The 20,311-nt window shown below is 41.5% G+C and overlaps 1 protein-coding gene across 1 annotated transcript in view; it reads right to left on the bottom strand.

Moving 5' to 3' along the window:
- Positions 1–20,311, bottom strand: part of GLIS1 (GLIS family zinc finger 1) — a 249,797-nt gene that overhangs the window by 136,306 nt on the left and 93,180 nt on the right. Inside the window, exon 2 of the mRNA XM_066625789.1 lies at positions 1,094–1,292. Within this exon, the coding sequence (XP_066481886.1) occupies positions 1,094–1,292 (199 nt within the window). The remainder of the gene's footprint in view (positions 1–1,093; positions 1,293–20,311) is intronic.

Here is a 20,311-nt window from a genome sequence, read left to right as displayed (position 1 = left end):
TATAAAGGTACTAAATGCTATGTTGACTAGATGGCAGCCTGACATCATACAGGAAATTCTAGTTAAATAATTATTTTACTATCTTCTCCCTAAGCATAGGGTTACCGGATACTAAGTGGGACAGAGTGCCTAATACCTTTAACCATTGTATAGAAGAGGGAATTTGGGCAGGTGCAGGTCAACATGGAAGGGTTTCAAAAGCTGCACCTGCCCAAATCCCCTCTTCTATACAATGGTTAAAGGTATAGGCACTCTGTCCCACTTTGTATCTGGTAATCCCACCTACGTAGATATTGTAACTTGGAAGTATCACCTTTTTGACAGAACAATCTCATCCATGTCTACTCAGAAGTAAGCACCATTATAGTCAATAGGGCTTACTCTCAAGAAAGTTTGGATAGGATTGCACCATCAGACATGAAGCCAGACCTCATGTTTGTTCTAACTCGTTGACTACAAGTCTTGAACCCAGCTTTCTAAGATAGTTTCTTTCTACAATGCTACAGAGAACTCAACTAAAGAGACTGGAGATCAAACCTCAGTGATGCAGAGCCCATGAAATCTGTAACAGAGATATCCCATTTCATTCACAGATAAAATGTGAAGGATGTTTTCGCATTTTCTTTTCACAAGGCACAAATCAAACAATCATCTATTCTCATGGCAATCAGAAAGTTGGAGATTAAAATAGAGAAATTGAGGGTTCATACACATGCATGCACAATGAACATGCCTTCTTTGCCTGTCATCATCAATGCATGTTGCTGATGCATGTTTGACTAAAAGAAAACTCTAACAGCCTCTGTGAATGGACAGTCCTGAGGTGACTACTGAAAATGACATCATGGTCTAGAAATTTGGAAATGGAGAAGCCCATTATGAGTCATGAGGAAAGAGAGTTTCTCTTTCTGAGGCCTAGAATCAAATCACGGAAGGAAAGCATGCTTGAGTTATGAAGTACCATCTGTGGAAAATACAAGCTGGTAACAGGATGATGTACAACTATTGGCTCATACTCAGGAGAAAATGTTCAGAATTGTGTAACGTCAAAAATGATAAACACACATAAGGCAATCAAAACTGAAAACAATACCTTGTATCTGAGCAAGATAAGTTCAGCTGACTAACATGCAGCAGTCTTTCACAAGGCAATGGGTGGTCTCGGGTAAATGAATTTCCTGAGTGTATGAGCAGGTTCTGTCTACACATGGACCCCAAGCTACTTGCCATCTCCACATCCATGACGTTATTCTTCTCGGATATCAAATGACAGTGATTGTAGCCACCATTTACTGTCAAAGAAAAAAGAGAGAAAGGAGGAAGACAAAAACATAATAATGAGTTCCTCGCTCTATCTCTCCTTCCCCTCAGCATGCTCCACCCATTGCTGGCTGCCTCCCTCATGAAATAATGGCAAATACAATAGAAAAGAATGCCAAGTTTCAAATACACATGATCTAGTTCCAATGATGCACTGCCATTGTTTTTGAAGCAATAAACTATTTGTTTTTCAAATCATAGTGTACCTTGAAAAATGCTGAAAGCACGTTGTCTTCTTTTTTATTTTACTGTTATCTTGTGAAATTATAAATAAAAGTTTAATTTTTGAAAAGGGAGAGTTTTCTTTTACAAGGGAACAGGCCACAGAACAGCCAGTCCACTTCTTTTAATCTCCTTTTACTTCTTTCTCTTTCTCTCTGTCTCTTGGTAGGATCAAGGGCCCTAGAATGTCATTCTCAAGTACAACCCCTGTATAATGATTCAACATTTTATTTAATTTTACTTTTAGCTAAGACTAAGAGCACTGCAGAAGTGCAAACTTTTTGCCATTTTTCTTCCCTACATAAAAAAAGATACACCATTTACAAACTAAGAGAAGGTTCAACCTTGTGGGTTCATTCCTGGCAGACTTAAGGGTAGAAGCAAATCAAGGGTAGAACCATTATTAGTAAATAATCCAAAAGGAGGATTAATGAGAACGTAATTATTATTTGTGCAATACAAACAACATTTAGCACAGTCCTGTTGGGTTTAATTTAAATAATTAAAATCAGAAGGACCTCAGCTATCTCAGTCACGTGCTATTCTCATACATAGTTTTTTATGGATTTATAAGAACATAAGAACATAAGAACAGCCCCACTGGATCAGGCCATAGGCGCATCTAGTCCAGCGGCCTACCAAATGCCCCAGGGAGCACACCAGATAACAAGAGACCTCATTCTGGTGCCGTCCCTTGCATCTGGCATTCTGACATAGCCCATTTCTAAAATCAGGAGGTTGCACATGCACATCATGGCTTGTAACCCGTAATTGATTTTTCCTCCAGAAACTTGTCCAATCCCCTTTTAAAGGCATCCAGGCCAGATGCCATCACCACATCATGTGGCAAGGAGTTCCACAGACCAACCACACACTGAGTAAAGAAATATTTTCTTTTGTCTGTTCTAACTCTCCCAACACTCAATTTTAGTTTTAAGCTTTAGAAAATTTGCCCATTTGGGAGAGTTTTGGCAACCATTTCTTCTCACCTGGTGCTGAAAAAAACAGAACTGCCAGCATGGATGGAACAAATAAATGTGTTTTCAAACCCATTACATAAAACAGTAGTTGTAGATGGCTTTACCACGTACCAGAAGCTCTCGCTCGCTCTCTCTCTCTCTCTCTCTGGCATGCCAGCTTCCTGACATGAGCACATGGTTTAGGTCTTAATGCATACCCTTTAGGTCTTAATGTATACCCTTTGAACATGTCAAGAAAACATATACTGCCACTGTCTTGCTGCAAACAATATAGAGATTGGTCTGTGATCAATTCTACAGCTCAACAGAATGGCGGACAAGTTCAGAAGGTTCCAGAAAGCCCTAAAAATATGCCCAAGTACAATGCTCCCATGGCAGTATTAGTATCAAGCATAAAAAAATACAGTGGGTATAATTTAAAATTTTTCACACAAATGAAAGATTATGCTTCCGGAAAACAGGTTATTTATCAAAATAGTCTTTAACACAGCATGTTAAAACAGGGATCCAGTCCCAATAAAATGACAGTGACTCCTTCTCAGTGCAAATCTTATTCAGGCATTATGCCTTTAGCAGAATACAGGGAGGGAGTAGGTAATGGAATTGCACCAGCTATTCCACACTGGTCCTTAGGCTTTAGTACATTTGGCACCTGTCTGTAGAGAGCAGCACCAAACACAGTAGGGATTTTACCTTTCAGCAAGCTGCCCCTCTCTCAAAGTAAACTTGAACAGAGCTGTAGCCTCAGGGAAACAACCTAGCAGGTATACTGTGCTGAGGGATTCCTGCCCTAGCACAGCAAAAACCTTCCTGATTGAGGCAGTTTCTGCCTACACTGAAGAGCAAGAATGCACAAGCTCAGCTACAGAAGAACAGCTTTCAAATGAATTAAGTGATAAGCTAAACCCATCCAGAACAATTCAAGTAGAAAGCCCACTTGTCACTATCTCTCTACTCACCTGAAAGCAGTTTAGTCACCCTAACACAGGACATATTTCAAGCTGCATTTATTGTCCTTTTTCTAAAACAGAGATATTTTGTACTGTACAGTTTGCGACATGCAACGATTCATCAGGCTTTCCTCCATAGTCCCTCCCACTTTCCAATATCTCCTCATATTGAACTACTAAACTACTTCCAGTGGTGAACCTCCCATTCATTCTATAGGGCAAATGCCCTGGGCACAGAGCCTCTCACACCTTTAGCCTCTCTGAGACTCCTGACAGGGGTCAGAAATTGTGCTTCTGGTTTTCCAGAAGCACAGATTAAAGTGTCAGGGAACCCGAGGCTACCCTGACGCATCCTGGAATCGTGCAAGACTCCAGGAGCTCCAGGTAAGTGAGGTGGCAGATTTACACGCAGGGGGAAAACATCTTGGACCTTTGCCCTGGGATGTGATGCTGGGGTGGTCCGCCACTGACTGCTTCTCATATTCAATATATTTCTTTTTCAGAGAGAGAGAGAGAGAGAGAGAGAGAGAGAGAGAGAGAGATCTGCTATGTAACAATACTTGCACTGACTGCTCAACAACAACCAAACAGCAACGTACATATCAAAGAAATCAGATGATAATTGAGGAAACATTTTGAAAGGAATATCAACAGAATCCCTGTATGTCAACCACAGTTACTTCTCCAGTGGATATCCAATCTCTCTTTCATTCTTGCCATGAAAGAAACAAGAACTGAAAAGATGAAATATGGGGAAGCATTTTCTTCAGCCATACTGTTAACTGATACTAGCAATGGAGCTTTGCTCTGAGTGGGCTTTTGAATATAATGTCAGATCAACCTTTATGCCAGTTCGCCATTAAACACGCTAACCATATGGCAGTTCTGACAAAATATGCCATGGTAGCAAAACATGGCCCTTTGTTCAAAAACATGGACAAGCAAGCAAGCGTTCTATAATACACATTCTCCATTCTGTTTACACTTTTATGAATCAGAAGGAAACCAATTCAACTATTAACAAATGTGAAACTGCTTCAGCTGGTATTTTGTTTGCTTCCACACCCTGCGCTCATTCATGTGTTCCAAATACAGGTCCAGCCTATTTATACATGGATTTTTTATACACGGATTTGAACATAAGAACAGCCCCACTGGATCAGGCCATAGGCCTATCTAGTCCAGCTTCCTGTATCTCACAGCGGCCCACCAAATGTCCCAGGGAGCACACCAGATAACAGGAGACCTCATCCTGGAGCCCTCCCTTGCATCTGGCCTTCTGACATAGCCCATTTCTAAAATCAGGAGGTTGCACATACACATCATGACTTGTACCCCGTAATGGATTTTTCCTCCAGAAACTTATCCAATCCCCTTTTAAAGGCGTCCAGGCCAGTCGCCATCACCACATCCTGTGGCAAGGAGTTCCACAGACCAACCACACGCTGAGTAAAGAAATATTTTCTCTTGTCTGTTCTAACTCTTCCAACACTCAATTTTAGTGGATGTCCCCTGGTTCTGGTGTTATGTAAAAGTGTAAAGAGCATCTCCCTATCCACTCTGTCCATCCCCTGCATAATATAACTCATAATTTGACTCAACACGAATGGCCCCTGCAAATGAAAAGGAATGTGCCGATCCCTGGAGAAGGGGAAAATGCATCCCTTTAAAATCAGTTTAAAAAACTGAACAGTCCTTTAACAATAGCCTCCTTAATAAGAGGGGGGGAGGGGCAGCTGGCTGACAATCCATCAATCCTTCTCTTTCCAGCGGACCCCTCCCTTCGCCCGGAGCATGTGAAAGAAAGGTGATCACTTTGCATTGGTGAAGGGAGGGGCTAAGTGAATCGCCTTTGTAAGCACCTTGAGGGAGGCTGATTGTTGGATTGTCGTCTTAATGACTCTTATCTTAACATCACAAAGGTCATCAAGGCTGTTTTTAAATCACAAAGAAAAGAAACTTTGTTTTTTAAATTGATTTAAACAAAGAAGCTTTTTTTTTTTAATTGATTTGCTATAGTGCGCTTTTTGCCATCCACTGAGTGCTTGGGCGAATAATTAGTCTCAACCTGTAGTGTGGAAAGGACTTTGAGATGGGGGTGAGAGCAAAAGCATGCTGGGAAGCCCTGCCCACACAGCCCCACCCCTGGCTTGCCTGGTATTCCAAATCACAGAGGGAAAGGTTCCTCACCAACAGCATGTGTCACTACAGACAAACACTGTACACAAATGGGTGATGCTGAGTGGAGCTTTGGGAATGGTGTGGCATAGGGGTATTGCTCTCAGAGTCCTCCCTGCCTCTGCATCACATGGACTTTCCATGCAATTTAGAATAGGGCTACTACTGGCAGAAAAATAATAATATAATAATAATAAACTTTATTTTTATCCCGCCCTTCTCCCCAAAGGGACCCAGAAAAATTGTATCTTTTTCCAGGACTGTAGCTATATTCCCTTCTTTCAAAGATATCAGGAGCACTTTTAATCTACATACTGTGGCAGACAGATGAGAAGAGCATATTTCCTTGCTTTATGCAAAATCTGCTCTCATTTTAATTACACTATGAATGTACGTTAAGAACTAATTTTAAAATTTGCAGACAGTGAATCTAACCCACCCAAAATACCTGTTGGTTTCCAGGAGGATGTCATAGAAAAAGAACCTCCATGTTTAACTTTTGATTTTAAGGTCCACTTTCTTTCATTTAAAGATTATTGATACCATACTATAAGATTACTAGGGTTTTGCACATGTCTAGGAGCAGTACTGGCACACCAGGACCTGCACCCACCAAGCTTTACAGAGAGTCAGTCACCCCTGCTGAACCTATGGCCAGGGCCACTTGGACAACAAAAGAGCACACTGCCAGCAAATCAGCCACCAACTCCACAGTCAACATTATAGCCACTGGGTGAGCTGCAGTCAGATCCTGCAACTACTCTCCAAAGGCTTCCAAGGCAGTTCCTCTGGTTGCTCAGGGAATAGGAACACTAAGAAAGAGGAATACTAGGGTTGTTGCCCTGATCTGAGCAAAGCCAGAGGCAGCTGTAACAGGAAAGGAAAAGTGAGACCCAAATCCTGTCATCACATGGTAAACACAACACGTAATTAGGGTCCAGCTAGACACTATGTGAAATGTGTAACATGGCCAATTGTTGGTTTGTTGTTGTTTGTTTTAAACAGTGCCATGGAAGTGGTGAATTTGGCAGAACAGCAGCAGGGGTGCGTAGGGGAGTCTTTAGGACTTTGCCTCCATCACAGTTATGATCCTTATTATGCTCCTATTTTAATTGGAACTAAAGATTTCACTGGAAGTTAGTGGAGCCTTATTTTCAATTAAAACAACATGGATGCATGCAAGTGTGACCAGGATCAGAACAGTGGCAAGGGCAAAGTCCTAAACACCCCCTAGTCTCCACCATGGTTCCACCCCATTTTGCTGCCCCTGACCACTTTAAAAAGAAGAAAAAAATACCCAAACCACCATGCAACATTACTTATCACACACAACACAGTTTGACCCTAAAGCGTTCCTATTTTCATACAAGGTAGTGATATAGGCAGGACTACCCAAACATATCGATGGACCAGCATGCAGGAAATACAGGGAAATTTACTGAGGTTTTTGAATGCAGGCTCAAATGCTGCAGTATACACAACCATGCCTAGTTTTGAATTATTCTGTGGTTGTTGTGGCTCCATCACTACTTGCCAACTTGCTCTGTTCATATGAGTGAAAATGCTTGTTCTACTTATGCCTCCATGCATTGCTGTGGTATTGTCACTATTCCCTGGTTCTCTGATTATAGAAAAAAGATGGTTTATTCTTGCTGTCCTAAAAGTTTCCTTAAAATATTGTTTGCTTTGGTTTCCACATACATATGCAACGTGTTCGAAAAGCATTTTTCTTTATTATTCCGTTCAGCTAGACTCTGCTTTATTGTTAATGGTGCTCTGATTTTGCACATGTGCATATACATGCACTATCCCCATGAAATAAAAACAAAAGGGAAAACTTTCCAAAACAGTTGCACTTTTTAGTTATTAAAATAAAGATTCATTTTATATTAGATTTAGCTTTAGGGACCTTTATTGGCATTAAATTCATTTTATATTCAAGCGCTCCATTCAAAGCCTTCATCACACCACATGTTAACTAACATTATTTCAGGGGGAGTTTAAATCTTTAGGTAAAGGGATGCTACAGCACATTACTTTCTCCTGCATCAACAGCTCAATAAAAAGATTCAACTTAGCCGACAGCATTATAATCAGGCATGCTGAGGTTCATTATTAGAAACCATCCAGTCTAAGGATACAAGGCAATTTTGGAAAGTAATTGCTGGAGTTAATCAGAGATATAATATTTCTGTGACAAGAATTTCTCCTCATTCATGGGAAGCGTATTTTAGGGGAATGTTTGTCAGGCCTTTGGCATCCCAGGCCCTGAATTGTTGTGAGCCAGGATGTGGCAGGAGGGGCCTTGATGTCCAGGCCTGGTGTGAAATGTAAATAAAGGAACAGCAGCACTGTATATGTATGTTGATGCAATCAGTTGCACCTGTTGCAGGTAGGAGTCACGTGACTTGGGGAGAGATGAGCTATGGTGGAGTGGTGCAATGCACCACTGGACAGCCAATCAGAGTAGGCCACAAGACTATCTTGTGACTATGAGGTCGCCCTATTCTGATTGGCTGGCCCCGGCATATATGGGGGCAAGAACAGATTCCAAGATTCCTCTCTGTATGCCTGACTTCTGGACCATTTGACTGACTACTCTTCTGCCTGCTTCTTTTACCAATACATGCTTCTGCAACAAACAAGCCTGTGTCTGCTTCTTTGGCTCTGTTTGGGATCACCTGCTTCCTGTGCTATCTCCCTATGCTCCCGTGCCACTCTGCTATCGGAAAGCAAGGGCTATCCCCCCCTGCTGCCCTGACAGTGTTTTATGATGATTGTTTGCCTGTGGAGACCCATGATCCTAGTTTGCTGGCTAATACACAGGAGTGGCCTCCAGTAACAATAAATGAGATAAAAAGCCTTATTGCACAACTGAAATCAGGCAAGGCAGCAGGTCCTGATGCAGTACCATCTGAATTAATTAAGGCAGAACCAGATTGGTGGGCACGCATTTTAGCAGAATTATTCATGAGTGTAGATAAAACCGGAATTATGCCAAAAGCTTGGTGGCAGTCAATTATTTCATAGATATTACAGTATGATTTATCCATAGTGTCCCAAATGTCCAGCGTGCTTCTGGAGATGCAACAACTCCATCCAAACCACCTTGTTCAGGACATGAGAGAGGAGAACCAGCTCAAGGGAAGCAGCCAAAGCAAACAGTTATTATGCGGGATCTCATCTACTATGACAGAGATATTCTATTGCTGTGCCGCTGCACATGGGTGTGCCGTGAACAGTCTGCAGGTGAGCCATAGGAGTTTGAGGGAGGGTCATATACTACTAGGATTACTGGGGGATGTGAGTCCCCAGCTGGTAGTGCAGTGTCCCTTGTCAATTGTCAGAGAACCGATGATGTGCCTTTACAATTTTAGCGCCCTCTCAGAGTGTCATGAGATGAAAAAGGTTGACAATAGTTGTACTGTGAGTTTCCCCGATAGCCATTCCCATTACTAGAACAGTGGAGACACCTGATCAGGACCTCTTACTTGGGGGAGGAGGTAACGGCATATATCAGTGATTCCGAAACTTCCTTGACCTACTGGGCTATTGGCCGCAGCTCCCCATTAGGACTACAATCCTATACACAGTATAGGGCATCAAGGTTTTCTTACAAGGATTTCACAGCTACCTGGCTGGTGTCCGAAGCTCCTTGAGGAGTCAAGGCTCACCATTTGGGAACCACTGGCATATATATACAGCTTTTGTATTCTGTGCCACTGAGAAGGAAGACAGAGCAAAAAGCTTAGGGCTCCTTGGAGTTCACAGAGAACAGAGACACTGGGAAGCAGCCCAGCAGATAGAATGATGATCAGGGTGACACTTTAAACACTCCACCCAAGTAATATGAGGTGCACAGGGAAAAACAGGTTGAGTCCCCTCTAGGAAAGGAAGCCAGCAATTGGACACCAAGAAAAACTCAGATGACGAACCAAAGGGATGAACAAAGCTAAACTTTGCCCCTGGGAGACCCAGAATCATCCAGCATAAGCCCCCGACTTGCTTTGTTTCAGCAAGATGGTTATATCATGTATTTTCATGACATGACCTGGGAACAACTATGACCTGAGTATTTGCATGTAATGAGTAAATTGCCTGTAAAAGGCAGTGCTGGGTTGCAGACTGACACCTAGACTAAGAATCAAGTCATATCCATGGAGGCAACTTTTCAAGAACATTTTACTTTTCCATTCATTGTGGATGAATGTGTGTACAGAAGGTTGGCAGCTGCTGATAAAAGTAGCCAGTCGGACTTCAGTGGGATAAGATAGAAGGAAAGGACAATGATTTGACAAATGCTTGCTGCAGTGCTTTAGAAATCTACCTAATTAAAGCTATTTGTTCATTGTTCTTAATGTCACATAGAAACTGCAATGACTCACATTCAAAACAAAGATAAATTTGAAATATTTGCCTAACAAACTTAACTATTCTCAGAACTTTTGTGGCTTTTGTGGTGTCTGCCAAACTAGGTCATTTGCTTATTCTTGCAGCTTGGAGACATCATACAGAATGCACTGATGACGTGTCTTAAGAAAATAACGTTTTTACTGGCAACTGGCAGCACAAAGTCTTTTCAAGCAAGATTTTAAGTATCACTGAACTTTTATGAACAACAAGGCTGCTGTATTGGTGCAAAAGATTAAGAAAATCACCCAAAGGTATATTACAGATAGTCTCCAAAGATGACAAGACATCCTGTGATTTTATGAGCTGGAGAGAGATGTTCAAGTGGTGAGGCTTTCCTAGATGTTGCATTTCTAGAGCAGGAAAAGGCTGTATAACTGTTGACACAGAAGTCTTGTCCCTTAAAGGCAATAGCCCTGCTTCCACTTATAAGTATTTATAGAAGTGTGATGGTTGCTAAAATTTGCCTCCACACAGATGAGCAACACATGACTGTGGAAATGTTGGAATTGGCTTCTCACAAGGGTTGTTTGGAATGCATGATCAGTGCCAGTGGTAGCATGCCAATCCCCATGGAGGTGTGGTACTGGCATGGTACTTGCCATGGAGATTCTGTCAGCCCTGTACAAAGCCATTTACAAATGTTCTTACAGTCATGGGGAGTCCTGACAGCACGGAAGCCAGTCAGCAGGAATCGTGCCACTGGGAGATGTTTTTCTTAATGATGGAAGAAAATCACCTTGAAAAACAGGAATACTTTCTAGCAGGAGCAAAACTTGATTCTTCTCAGAAAGTCTGCACACCCTAAATGTGTACTGCATTTGCGGTTGCCTGCAATGTGAGCAAACAAACACGGATTAAGAACTAGTGTGAGGAAAAGTCATGAGTGTACTTACATGGATGTTGGCTGGCTGCACACCAGATCTGTCCCTCTTCAAATCCACCATATTAATAAATGGACACACATACACATGCAAACATGTTCTGCAACATAAAGTGTGTCAGAATAAAAACTGATAGAAGGGAATCAGTAGTTAAGTTAATGGAAAGAGTTATATGCAGATAGCCAACACAAAGATGAGCTCTGTTTTAGTGTATACTGAGTTAAGGTAGCTCAGAAATTAAAAGAAGCTAAAAAGCTGACAAATTTCTGATGGAGAATTTATTTTAGTCAGAAGCCTACCCAAATGCTTGTTTATATAGGCTCTCTGTGTGAGAGAGGGGGAAAAGAATGTCAGAATGATGTCATGTCTGCAATGTGGAAATTTACACCATTTGTGTAGATCTGAAGGAGGTGAAAAAAAGCAACAATTCTGCACCTTTTTTGCAAGCTGTTAATGGTGGTCTCAATATCACTGGAAGCAGGAGGAAATTAAGGTAGCAAAAATATCATAGATTGTTGCTCTGCATCACATCTGAGCAAAAGCAAAATTGATAACTAATGAGAATTCTAGAAGTGTAGGGGGAAATAACTTGAATAGCTTATTCAGCATCAGCCTATCAAATCTGACAAAAGTTAAACGTATGCAATGAGTGTTTGTTTTTAAATTTTTGGCAAGCACTAAGCCAGAGAGATAGAGAGATCATATTCAGTAAACTTTTTTAAAATCAAACGTTTAGACTGCAATGCTGTTAATATGCCATTGATGAAAGTATTTAAAAGATACAAGACAATATTGCACCATCAGTGCAACATATTTAATTTTAAACCAACCCAAACAAAATATATTCAAACTTAAGAGCATTCACTTAAATTGGTTGATAATTGATTCAAAATATACAGCTATTTATAGTAGAGATATTTGGTGAAATTTTCAGCTAAGGCCATGTGCTGTAATTACATTCTCAAAGGTGATCATGTGACTTGAACGTGTGAGGCTATTTATTCTCACAGTGAACTGAACAGGAAGAGCACACGAGAGGCTCAGACAACTTCTCATTGGGATGCAACACTCATGCATTTTTGGATCCTCAAAAGCACACAAAAAGTATTCGGAATAAGAAAGAGGTAACTTTCCAACACCACAAAGGCCTTATGTTATTTGGCAGCTATACTTTGCTTCAGGAAAACCATTTTCTGATTGGACAAAACTATTCTGAATTATTCAGAGTGTGACTCCTGGTTTGGCTCTAACTTTTGGCTAGTGAAAACTTTCCTCTTGGGAATGTATTCTTCCACTCTGTTAAACATTTTTTAATATATTTTTATCGTATTTGATTTTATGTATACTAACTTGGGCAATTCTGTAGGAAAAATGGATGATAAATTTCTAAATTAAATTAAATTACAAAATAACTAATCCAGTTATCTCACACATTTCACATCGGGACCCACTTTTTAGAAAAAGAATCTTGTCGGGACCCACCCAAAGTGATGTCATGACCGGAGGTGACATCATCAAGCAGGAAAATTTTTAACAATTCTAGGCTGCAATCCTACCTACATGTACCCAGGAGTAAGTCCTATTTACTATCATTGTTAAAAGCATATATATATATAGTAGTCTGTTAAAAGTACAGGTCTGTAACATTTCACCAAATGCAGTCACGTGCTATGGTAGCATCAAGTCTATTAAACTTGGGCAGGAGGTCTGGTCTAGAGCAGGGGTGTCCAAAGTTTTTGGCAGGAGGGCCACATCATCTCTCTGACACTGTGTCAGGGGCACGGGAAGAAAATAATTAATTTACATTTAAAATTTGAGTAAATTTACATAAGTTTACATCAATAAATATATTAAAGATGAACTTATATGAATGAATGAAGGTCTTGCAATAGCTCAAGGCCTATAAAAGGCCTTGCACAAAGCAAGGCTGACCTTTCTTTTGCTGCTGCTACTGCATCACAGATGTGAAACAACAAGCAGTGGAGGGAGCCCTCATTCCACAGCTCATGCAAGAAGTCAAACAGTCACCCTCACACTGAGAGTGGTTGCATCGGGCCAGTGTGGGGTCCAACAAATCTTCAGAGGGCCAGAGGCTCATTAGAGACTGGGGACTCCCTGAGGGCCGCATTGAGAGGCCTCGAGGGCCGCAAGTGGCCCCCGGGCCGGGGTTTGGGCACCCCTGGTCTAGAGGGTAGAGCCTCCATTTGCCTGAAGATAACATCCACAGGTCACCAGTTCGAGGCCACCGGCACTGTGCGACCTTGAAGCAGCTGACAAGCTGAGCCGAGTTATTCCATCTGCTCTGAACGTGGGAGGATGGAGGCCAGAATGTGAAACCAGATCAGAAAGAAACATCTGAAATGTTGTGGTTCTTGAAAGATAGAACCTTCTTAAATTATAAAAATCCCTACGGGGATTTAAATAGCCTGCCTATGTAAACTGCCTTGAATAAAGCCTGAGGAGAAATCTGATGACCAAGAAAGGCGGTATATACATCGTGGTGGTGGTGGTGGTGGCGGCGGCGGCTGTTGCTGTTGTTAAAAATAAAATATTGAAAAGAATGGGGACCCACCTGAAATTGGCTCGTGACCCACCTAGTGGGTCCTGAACCACAGTTTGAGAAACACTGAACTAATCAATATTTACATACACATATCTGGCTTATTTGAGGGTGAAGTACAGATACAGATCTGAAATTTTCCCGATATTAATTTTTTGAAAATCTGAGAACTTGTGCCAAACGTTCTTTAACAGTTTGCACACTTGAATTCTACTGCTTGTTAAGAGATGAGAGGGTGCAACTAACTGAAGCCATTACAAAATTAACAAGGCCCAGAACTGAGCGTGTGTATCTATTGTTTCAGGCTGGGCTGAGCTACAGTCTTGCAGAGGCAAAAGAACTATTGACAGAACGGATGCTGCAAACTAGCATTGTTTGCCAGACAGAAAAGTCGTACAGACCCAGTCATGGTGGCTGAGAAACAAGAAATTCTGACAGAGCAGGACTCAGAGAGGAGTCAGGAATGCAAAGGACAAAGCCATCTCTTCAAACGGGGTCATGAAACTAAGAGCCTCTCTACTGTCATATTCCCTTTCTGACCAGGTTCTTACATTGAACAGAAGAGAGAAGACGACAGCTTGGCTTTGAAATTCCTGCCAAATAATGGTAGGAACAGGACTTGCATGCTATTTCTTATGCAAGTGATCTTCAGTTGTTCTCTTGCTAGAGTACACATACTGGCAGGAAAGGGAACTGTTTATTAGTTTCAACTGAGTGGTGGAAAATAATATTGCTGCCACATATTTCGAGTAGTAACAAAGCTCTGGTTATACCTCCCATCTTCTGGATTCTAAAATTAGGGACAGAAGCACTTTAAGATGCTGATGAGATGCGGCTTTAGAGGTCAAGAGTCAAGGAATGAATGACCCACCACGCTGCTGAAAGCCTAGAGACTAGATTTAAAGCAGCCACCACATCAGGATGTTTACTTGTTTGCCCTGATCCTAAAGAAAGGGCAACAACTTCTTGAAATGAGGGCGAGAGGCAGGACATGCATGATGCAATAAGAACAAAAAAATGCACACTGCGATATTCACTTACAGAACAATCCCATGATCTGTTTGCGGAGGTGAAGCATGCACTTCACCAGTGCTAGCCATTGCAAAAATGCCGTAAAGCACTTTTGCTACTTGCTAGCACCACTTGCTAGCAATGCCCACCAGAGTAGGTAATGTATGTGCCATGCAGCGCAGGGGTGAGGAAGGGCGGGGGAGGGGTGTGATGGGACCGAGTGAAGGCAATGATGAGGCAAACAGATCAAGCCCAGGAGTGGGCGGGATCAGTGGTCCTGCGTGCAACATATCCTATCCCCCTTTCCGGACCTGATCCACTAACACGGATCAACTCAGACCTTCACCAGCAATATCACTGGTATCCAATTGATATCCAAGTTGATCAGTTGCACAGAATGGGGCTTACCCTGAGGCAAGGAGACAAATGCCTCCTTAGCCCAAGGAGTCTTTCCACCTGCTGAACCCCTTCGTGGGATGCAGCCTAGCCCATGCTGGCGCCGCTACATCAGCATGGCGAAGTTTAGGTAGGGATGGGTTGTTAGTCCCAACTATACATCTACTGTGCAATTCAGATTTGTCCATCTCCAAAGTGTATTGAAGAACATGAAAAGAAATGCTGTTCTGTATTCAATTATCTTATTGCTATCTCTTATCATTATTATTTTGGAAATCAAAACATAGGTGCCACAATTTGTTTTATTCTGTTGCTCTTAGCCATTACCTAAAAATACAGAGCTCCAGAAGAACTTATTCACTGCCAGCACACATGCTGGTTTCACTTAAAGGAATGAACTACATTAAAGACATGTGCAAATTTTTTTTTTTTACTATGCGGTAAATATTTTGTAAAAAAATTAAACTTTGGTACAGTGAGTGTCAAACATTGACATGGATGTCAGCAGCTGAATACAAAGCAGAGCAAACTGCCAAAAGAAGAAAACAGATGAAGCTGAAAATCAGTTTTGAAAGATTAACTGGAGATTTTCTGAACCAATAAATCAAAGACCATAAATGTTATTGATTAGAGCAGCTTAAGGATATATTTCTTAGATAGAATTGCTAAGACAAGCCAACTCACTGTATTTTCCATAACTCAAATTATATTGTCATTGCAATATTCAAATTATATTGTCATTTCAATAACCAAGCAGTGACAATAGTCACGCCTTGTTTCTGTCTAGCTTGGACCAGAAGAAAAGTCAAACACAAAATATTAGCCCCTGAAATACCAGGTGGCTCTTATTTCTCCTTCTGTTACTCTTTCAGAAGTTTAGTAAACTAAACCATAGTGATGCACCACATCTACTCTAGCTAAATGTTTTAGTTCATGGTCAACAGTGGTATTGAAACTTGGTCAAGAGAGGTACTGGCTGAAGGCCCATGTCCATCAGAGGGCACAACTGGCCAGATTAAGCCCTGAATACTCATTACTGGTGGTAGCACCCAACAGTTTTTGAGGATACTGCAGAGGGCACAGTGCAGGGCTTTGGACGTGATGCCAGCACTGTTCACGATCCTTCTATTAAGGATAATTTACACACTCATTAAGACAATGACTAGAAGGACCCCATCATACTGACAGAAGCATCAATCCTCAGATGTAAGTTCCCAGGATGGAACTCAAAATGAAAACTTAAGAGCGTTTGTGACCAAAACTCATAACCTACTTTTTGCAGCAAAATTCAACATTATGAATAAATTTCATGGTATTGCACTTTGTATAGATGACCGTCCTTTTTTCTCCAAGGTTAGGAGTTTCCATAAAGTGAAACTTCCCAAAACAAAGTACCATGACATCAAGGTTTTTGACATGGACTCCAACTCTTGTAACGTTGTAGGAAAGTTCAGTTATTTAAAACAAAAAACAAAAAAAACCTGAAATGAATTCTAAGAAGTTTTTGCAGTTTTTAAGCCACTAGAGAAAATACTGGATTTGCACATACAACTGTTAAAATAATTGTGCCAAAGCAAACATTTGCACTCACAAATGTTATATGGATTTAGGGGTCTCCACAGAGATTAGCACCATGAAAAGATCTGGTAGCTTGAGAGAAACATAATGCTAGCTTGTGTGTCAAGGGCCTTTTCACCCTTACACTACCTTTCTAAAATTTCTGCAGAGAAACAGCAGCTCTCCGCCAGGAACAACCTAAAGAAACCATGAAAAGTTCTTTTCTGTAGATTACAGTTCCCATTATACAAATTTCAGTTATCATAAAAGATACCAAGGTCTCTATGGGTTTCTAAACAATCCAAAGCCATCCATGTAACTATTCCAAAAATACCACAATTCTGTGGTGTGAAGGACTTATTTTTCAAGGCATATACTGGAGAAGTACTTTTCAAACCTACACAGGAATTAACAATAATAGCATACTAGCATTCTGGTGGCATACAAACCTTTAAGACTGTCATAAAATGTGACACACCATTCATAGCCTTGCTGACACCATAAGCAGTGAGCAACTGAGTGTGTGCCAGCACACAAGAAAGGAGCTCTGGTGCAATTAAGTCAATTCAGGGGGTGGGAAGGAGGCAGAGGGTGGACAGAATGGGATGGAAGGGGGAAGAGATTGGGGTAGGGAGGAGGGCAAACAGAGACTAGAAAGGGGAAGGTTTTAGCTTAAGTGGATCTGCCAATATCCTACTCCCCCTCTTGGCCTTGATCTGCCCTCTCAGGTTCAGTCAGACTTGCGCCAGCTATGTAGCTGCCACAAGTCCAAGTACACACAAGAGGGTAGTGAGGGCTTACCCTGGGGTAGGGAAATGAATGTTCACTTACCAAGAGGATGTGTTTGCAGCCTGTAATTCCCCCATGGGATGCAGTGTACTCTCTATCGGCATGGCTGCATAACACAGCCATGCCAATAACACAGGGAGTTATTTAGGATTAGGCTCTTATCAACATATTCCAAAGCAATATCATATGCATTCTTCGCAGGGCTGACCCAAAACCTGCCAGAATTTGAGGTGATGTGTCAAATACCACCCCTTTATCCAGTGATGCAGCAGCCAGTGCCGACATTGGTAATTCTACCACTACTGATATTCCCAAAGAAGAGGACAACCAAGAAGAAAACAAAGTGTGGAAGAAAGGTGGGCTAGAACATCAACTTTCTAGCCCACTACCCTCTTGCTCTCTTTTCCTCCTCTACTCTGTTCCTTTCTTCCTTTTTGAATCCAGAGAGCAGATGGAGGAGCAGTGAAGGCAGACAGATGGAAGCAAGTAACCCCACCACCACCAAGTTGCCACTGCTTCAGGCAACTGTCTCAGGACCTTCATTGACTGACTAATCCTGACCTTTGACAAAGTTTCCATCTTAGATTCCTTTCCTTGAAACAAAATATTGGCTTTTTGTTTTTGAGACCACCACAGTAAATCACCACTCAGCAACCAATATTTACAGTAAAACAAATACAAAAACCTGCACCTGATGAAGTGAAAAAGTCTGTACTGCCAAAAATATGGTATGACCCAATTCTGAAGGGCTGCTGAGCTGCAGGAACTCATGTTCTGGAGGCGAAGCATGCTTTATGGCTGTCGCAAATGTCAACATTCCTTATAGTGTGGCATGACCACTGCTGCAAGTGGTGAGCAGCCATGCCAGTAGCCCTGGCCCATGTAAGTCAGTGCAGGGGGTGGAAGGGAGGCAGAGGGTGGGCAGAATAGGGAGGGGAGGATTGGGCAGGGAGGTGATGGATTGAGACTGGGAAAGGGGCAGTATCACCACCAGTGGAGACACCAATATCCTATCACCATTCCCAGTCTTGATTTCCTGAACTGTGTCCGCTCAGACTTGCACCAGTATTTAGCTAACCCAGGTCCAAGTAGATCTAGTGGGGTTGCAAAGTCCTACCCTGGGGAAAGGGAGGCCTTCATGGCTCAGAACTCCTCCACAGGAGGAGTGTATGCCTTGTGGGCACAGCTGCATCAACACACAGGGAATTAGATATGATTGGACTCTTGGTCTTTAAGATGTTATGCTGCTATTTTTACTGCAGAAGCAAACCCTTCTGAACTTAATGCTTGATGCAAAGACTTTGGTAACATCAAGATTAAGTAAAATCACAGCATATGTACCCACACGATGCTGAAATACTCAAAGAGAACAACACGTGCAGGCTCCATTTCATTAGACCCAAAACAAACAATATCACAACAAAAAAAGTCAAAATGATGTCAGTTCAAAAAATTTATAGATGCAAGTCACAGGCATAACTAGGAACAGGAATGTGTGTTACAAAAACACTGTTGCTTAGCTACACTGTATTTTTAATAACTTGCTGCTCTAAAATCAGCACTGCCTGTCAGTGTGGAATCACAGTGGGATCACAGTCCAAAATGCTAAGGTAAACTGGGCCAATTTGTGTCATTCTGCTGTGCCAAAGGCCATGCTAATGGTCCTAAATCTGCAACAGCATCATGCAAAAGTAAACGTTTGGGAGATAAATGTAAATGGAGGTCACAACGGTTGTACCTAAGGGCACGCTCAGAAATAAGGCAGCATTTTGCACTATTCCATACATGGTTAAGAAATCACACGCAAAAGAAACTGTACAACAATGAGGTACTGCTTGCTTTATATGACACATCTGGTACAACAAATTGTGCAACATGTTACACCATCACAAAGCTAATCCAAATGCCATTTGGATTTCTGGGTACAAGGCCCCATAGGATACAACCCTGGTGGGCCGTTGTGAGATACAGGAGGTTGGACTAGATGGGCTTTTGGCCTGGTCCAGATGGGCTTTTCTAATGTTCTTATTTCTAGCTCAGGATCAGTATGGTTCACTTTTTCACTCAAAAGAGACACACTATGAGAGTATTTTGTAACATGAAAGATCATTTGCTTCTTGTTAAACTTGGGAGTAAGTTCCATTAAACTCCATCAGCTTACTTCTGAGTAGACATGCATAGGATTGCACTATTTAATCTGTCCTCTGCATTTACCATGGAAAAGCACAAGGCATCTGCTGAATTAACTGGCTCCTCTGGATTACCAAGGTCAACTATTTACAAAGTGAGTTCAAAACAATGTTATGTTTGGTGAAAAGGACAACAGTTGCTTTTGAGATGTACCATTAAATGTCCCTGAAAGCAACCTGGAAGTAAACCAGGGGTTGTGGACAAAAACTGAAAGTCATTTCCACAACGCATTTGGAGGCCCACAGAAGCCAATGGAGGGGTTAATGAGCCTAATTTGGTCCAAAAGCTGCCTCCTGAGGCTCCTAGGAATTGAGCATTCTGTCGCGACCCACCACACATTCGGTCACAGCCTACCAATGGTTGTGACACACAGTTTGGGAAATGCTACCCTAAATCAACTGAAAATGCACAGCATGTTTCACTTACATGTAAATTTACATGTAAGTTTTTAAAATAACATTGAATTACTTTCATTGGATTATGGTAAAAAATCATTAAGGCACAGCAAATCAATAGGTTAATTTTTATATAGTTTAACTTTTGAACTGACAACTGTTAACCATTCTAATTTTAGCGTATTGCTCATGCTCACACCCCCTAGGGACAGTCACCATAGAAAAAAAGCACATTACAACATTGAAACTACCCCATTTTAATCTGCCCATTTCTTGTGCTACTAATTAATTTTATGAAACAATATATTTTTAGAAATGGAAATTTTCATTTGAGAAAATAAAGTTGTGGAAACATTTCCATCTTACATCACTAGCTCTGTCCATGCAATCAGGAATCCTAGAAAAAGACAAGGGCCTGATTATGCATACAGAGACTATGCATGCCCACTCCCCTTTCACATACAGTACA

Source organism: Tiliqua scincoides, chromosome 4 (genome assembly GCF_035046505.1).
Source record: "Tiliqua scincoides isolate rTilSci1 chromosome 4, rTilSci1.hap2, whole genome shotgun sequence".
NCBI lineage: Eukaryota > Metazoa > Chordata > Lepidosauria > Squamata > Scincidae > Tiliqua > Tiliqua scincoides.
The sequence above is the reverse complement of the archived record's forward strand: the minus strand, read 5'-3'. Positions and strand labels throughout refer to the sequence as shown.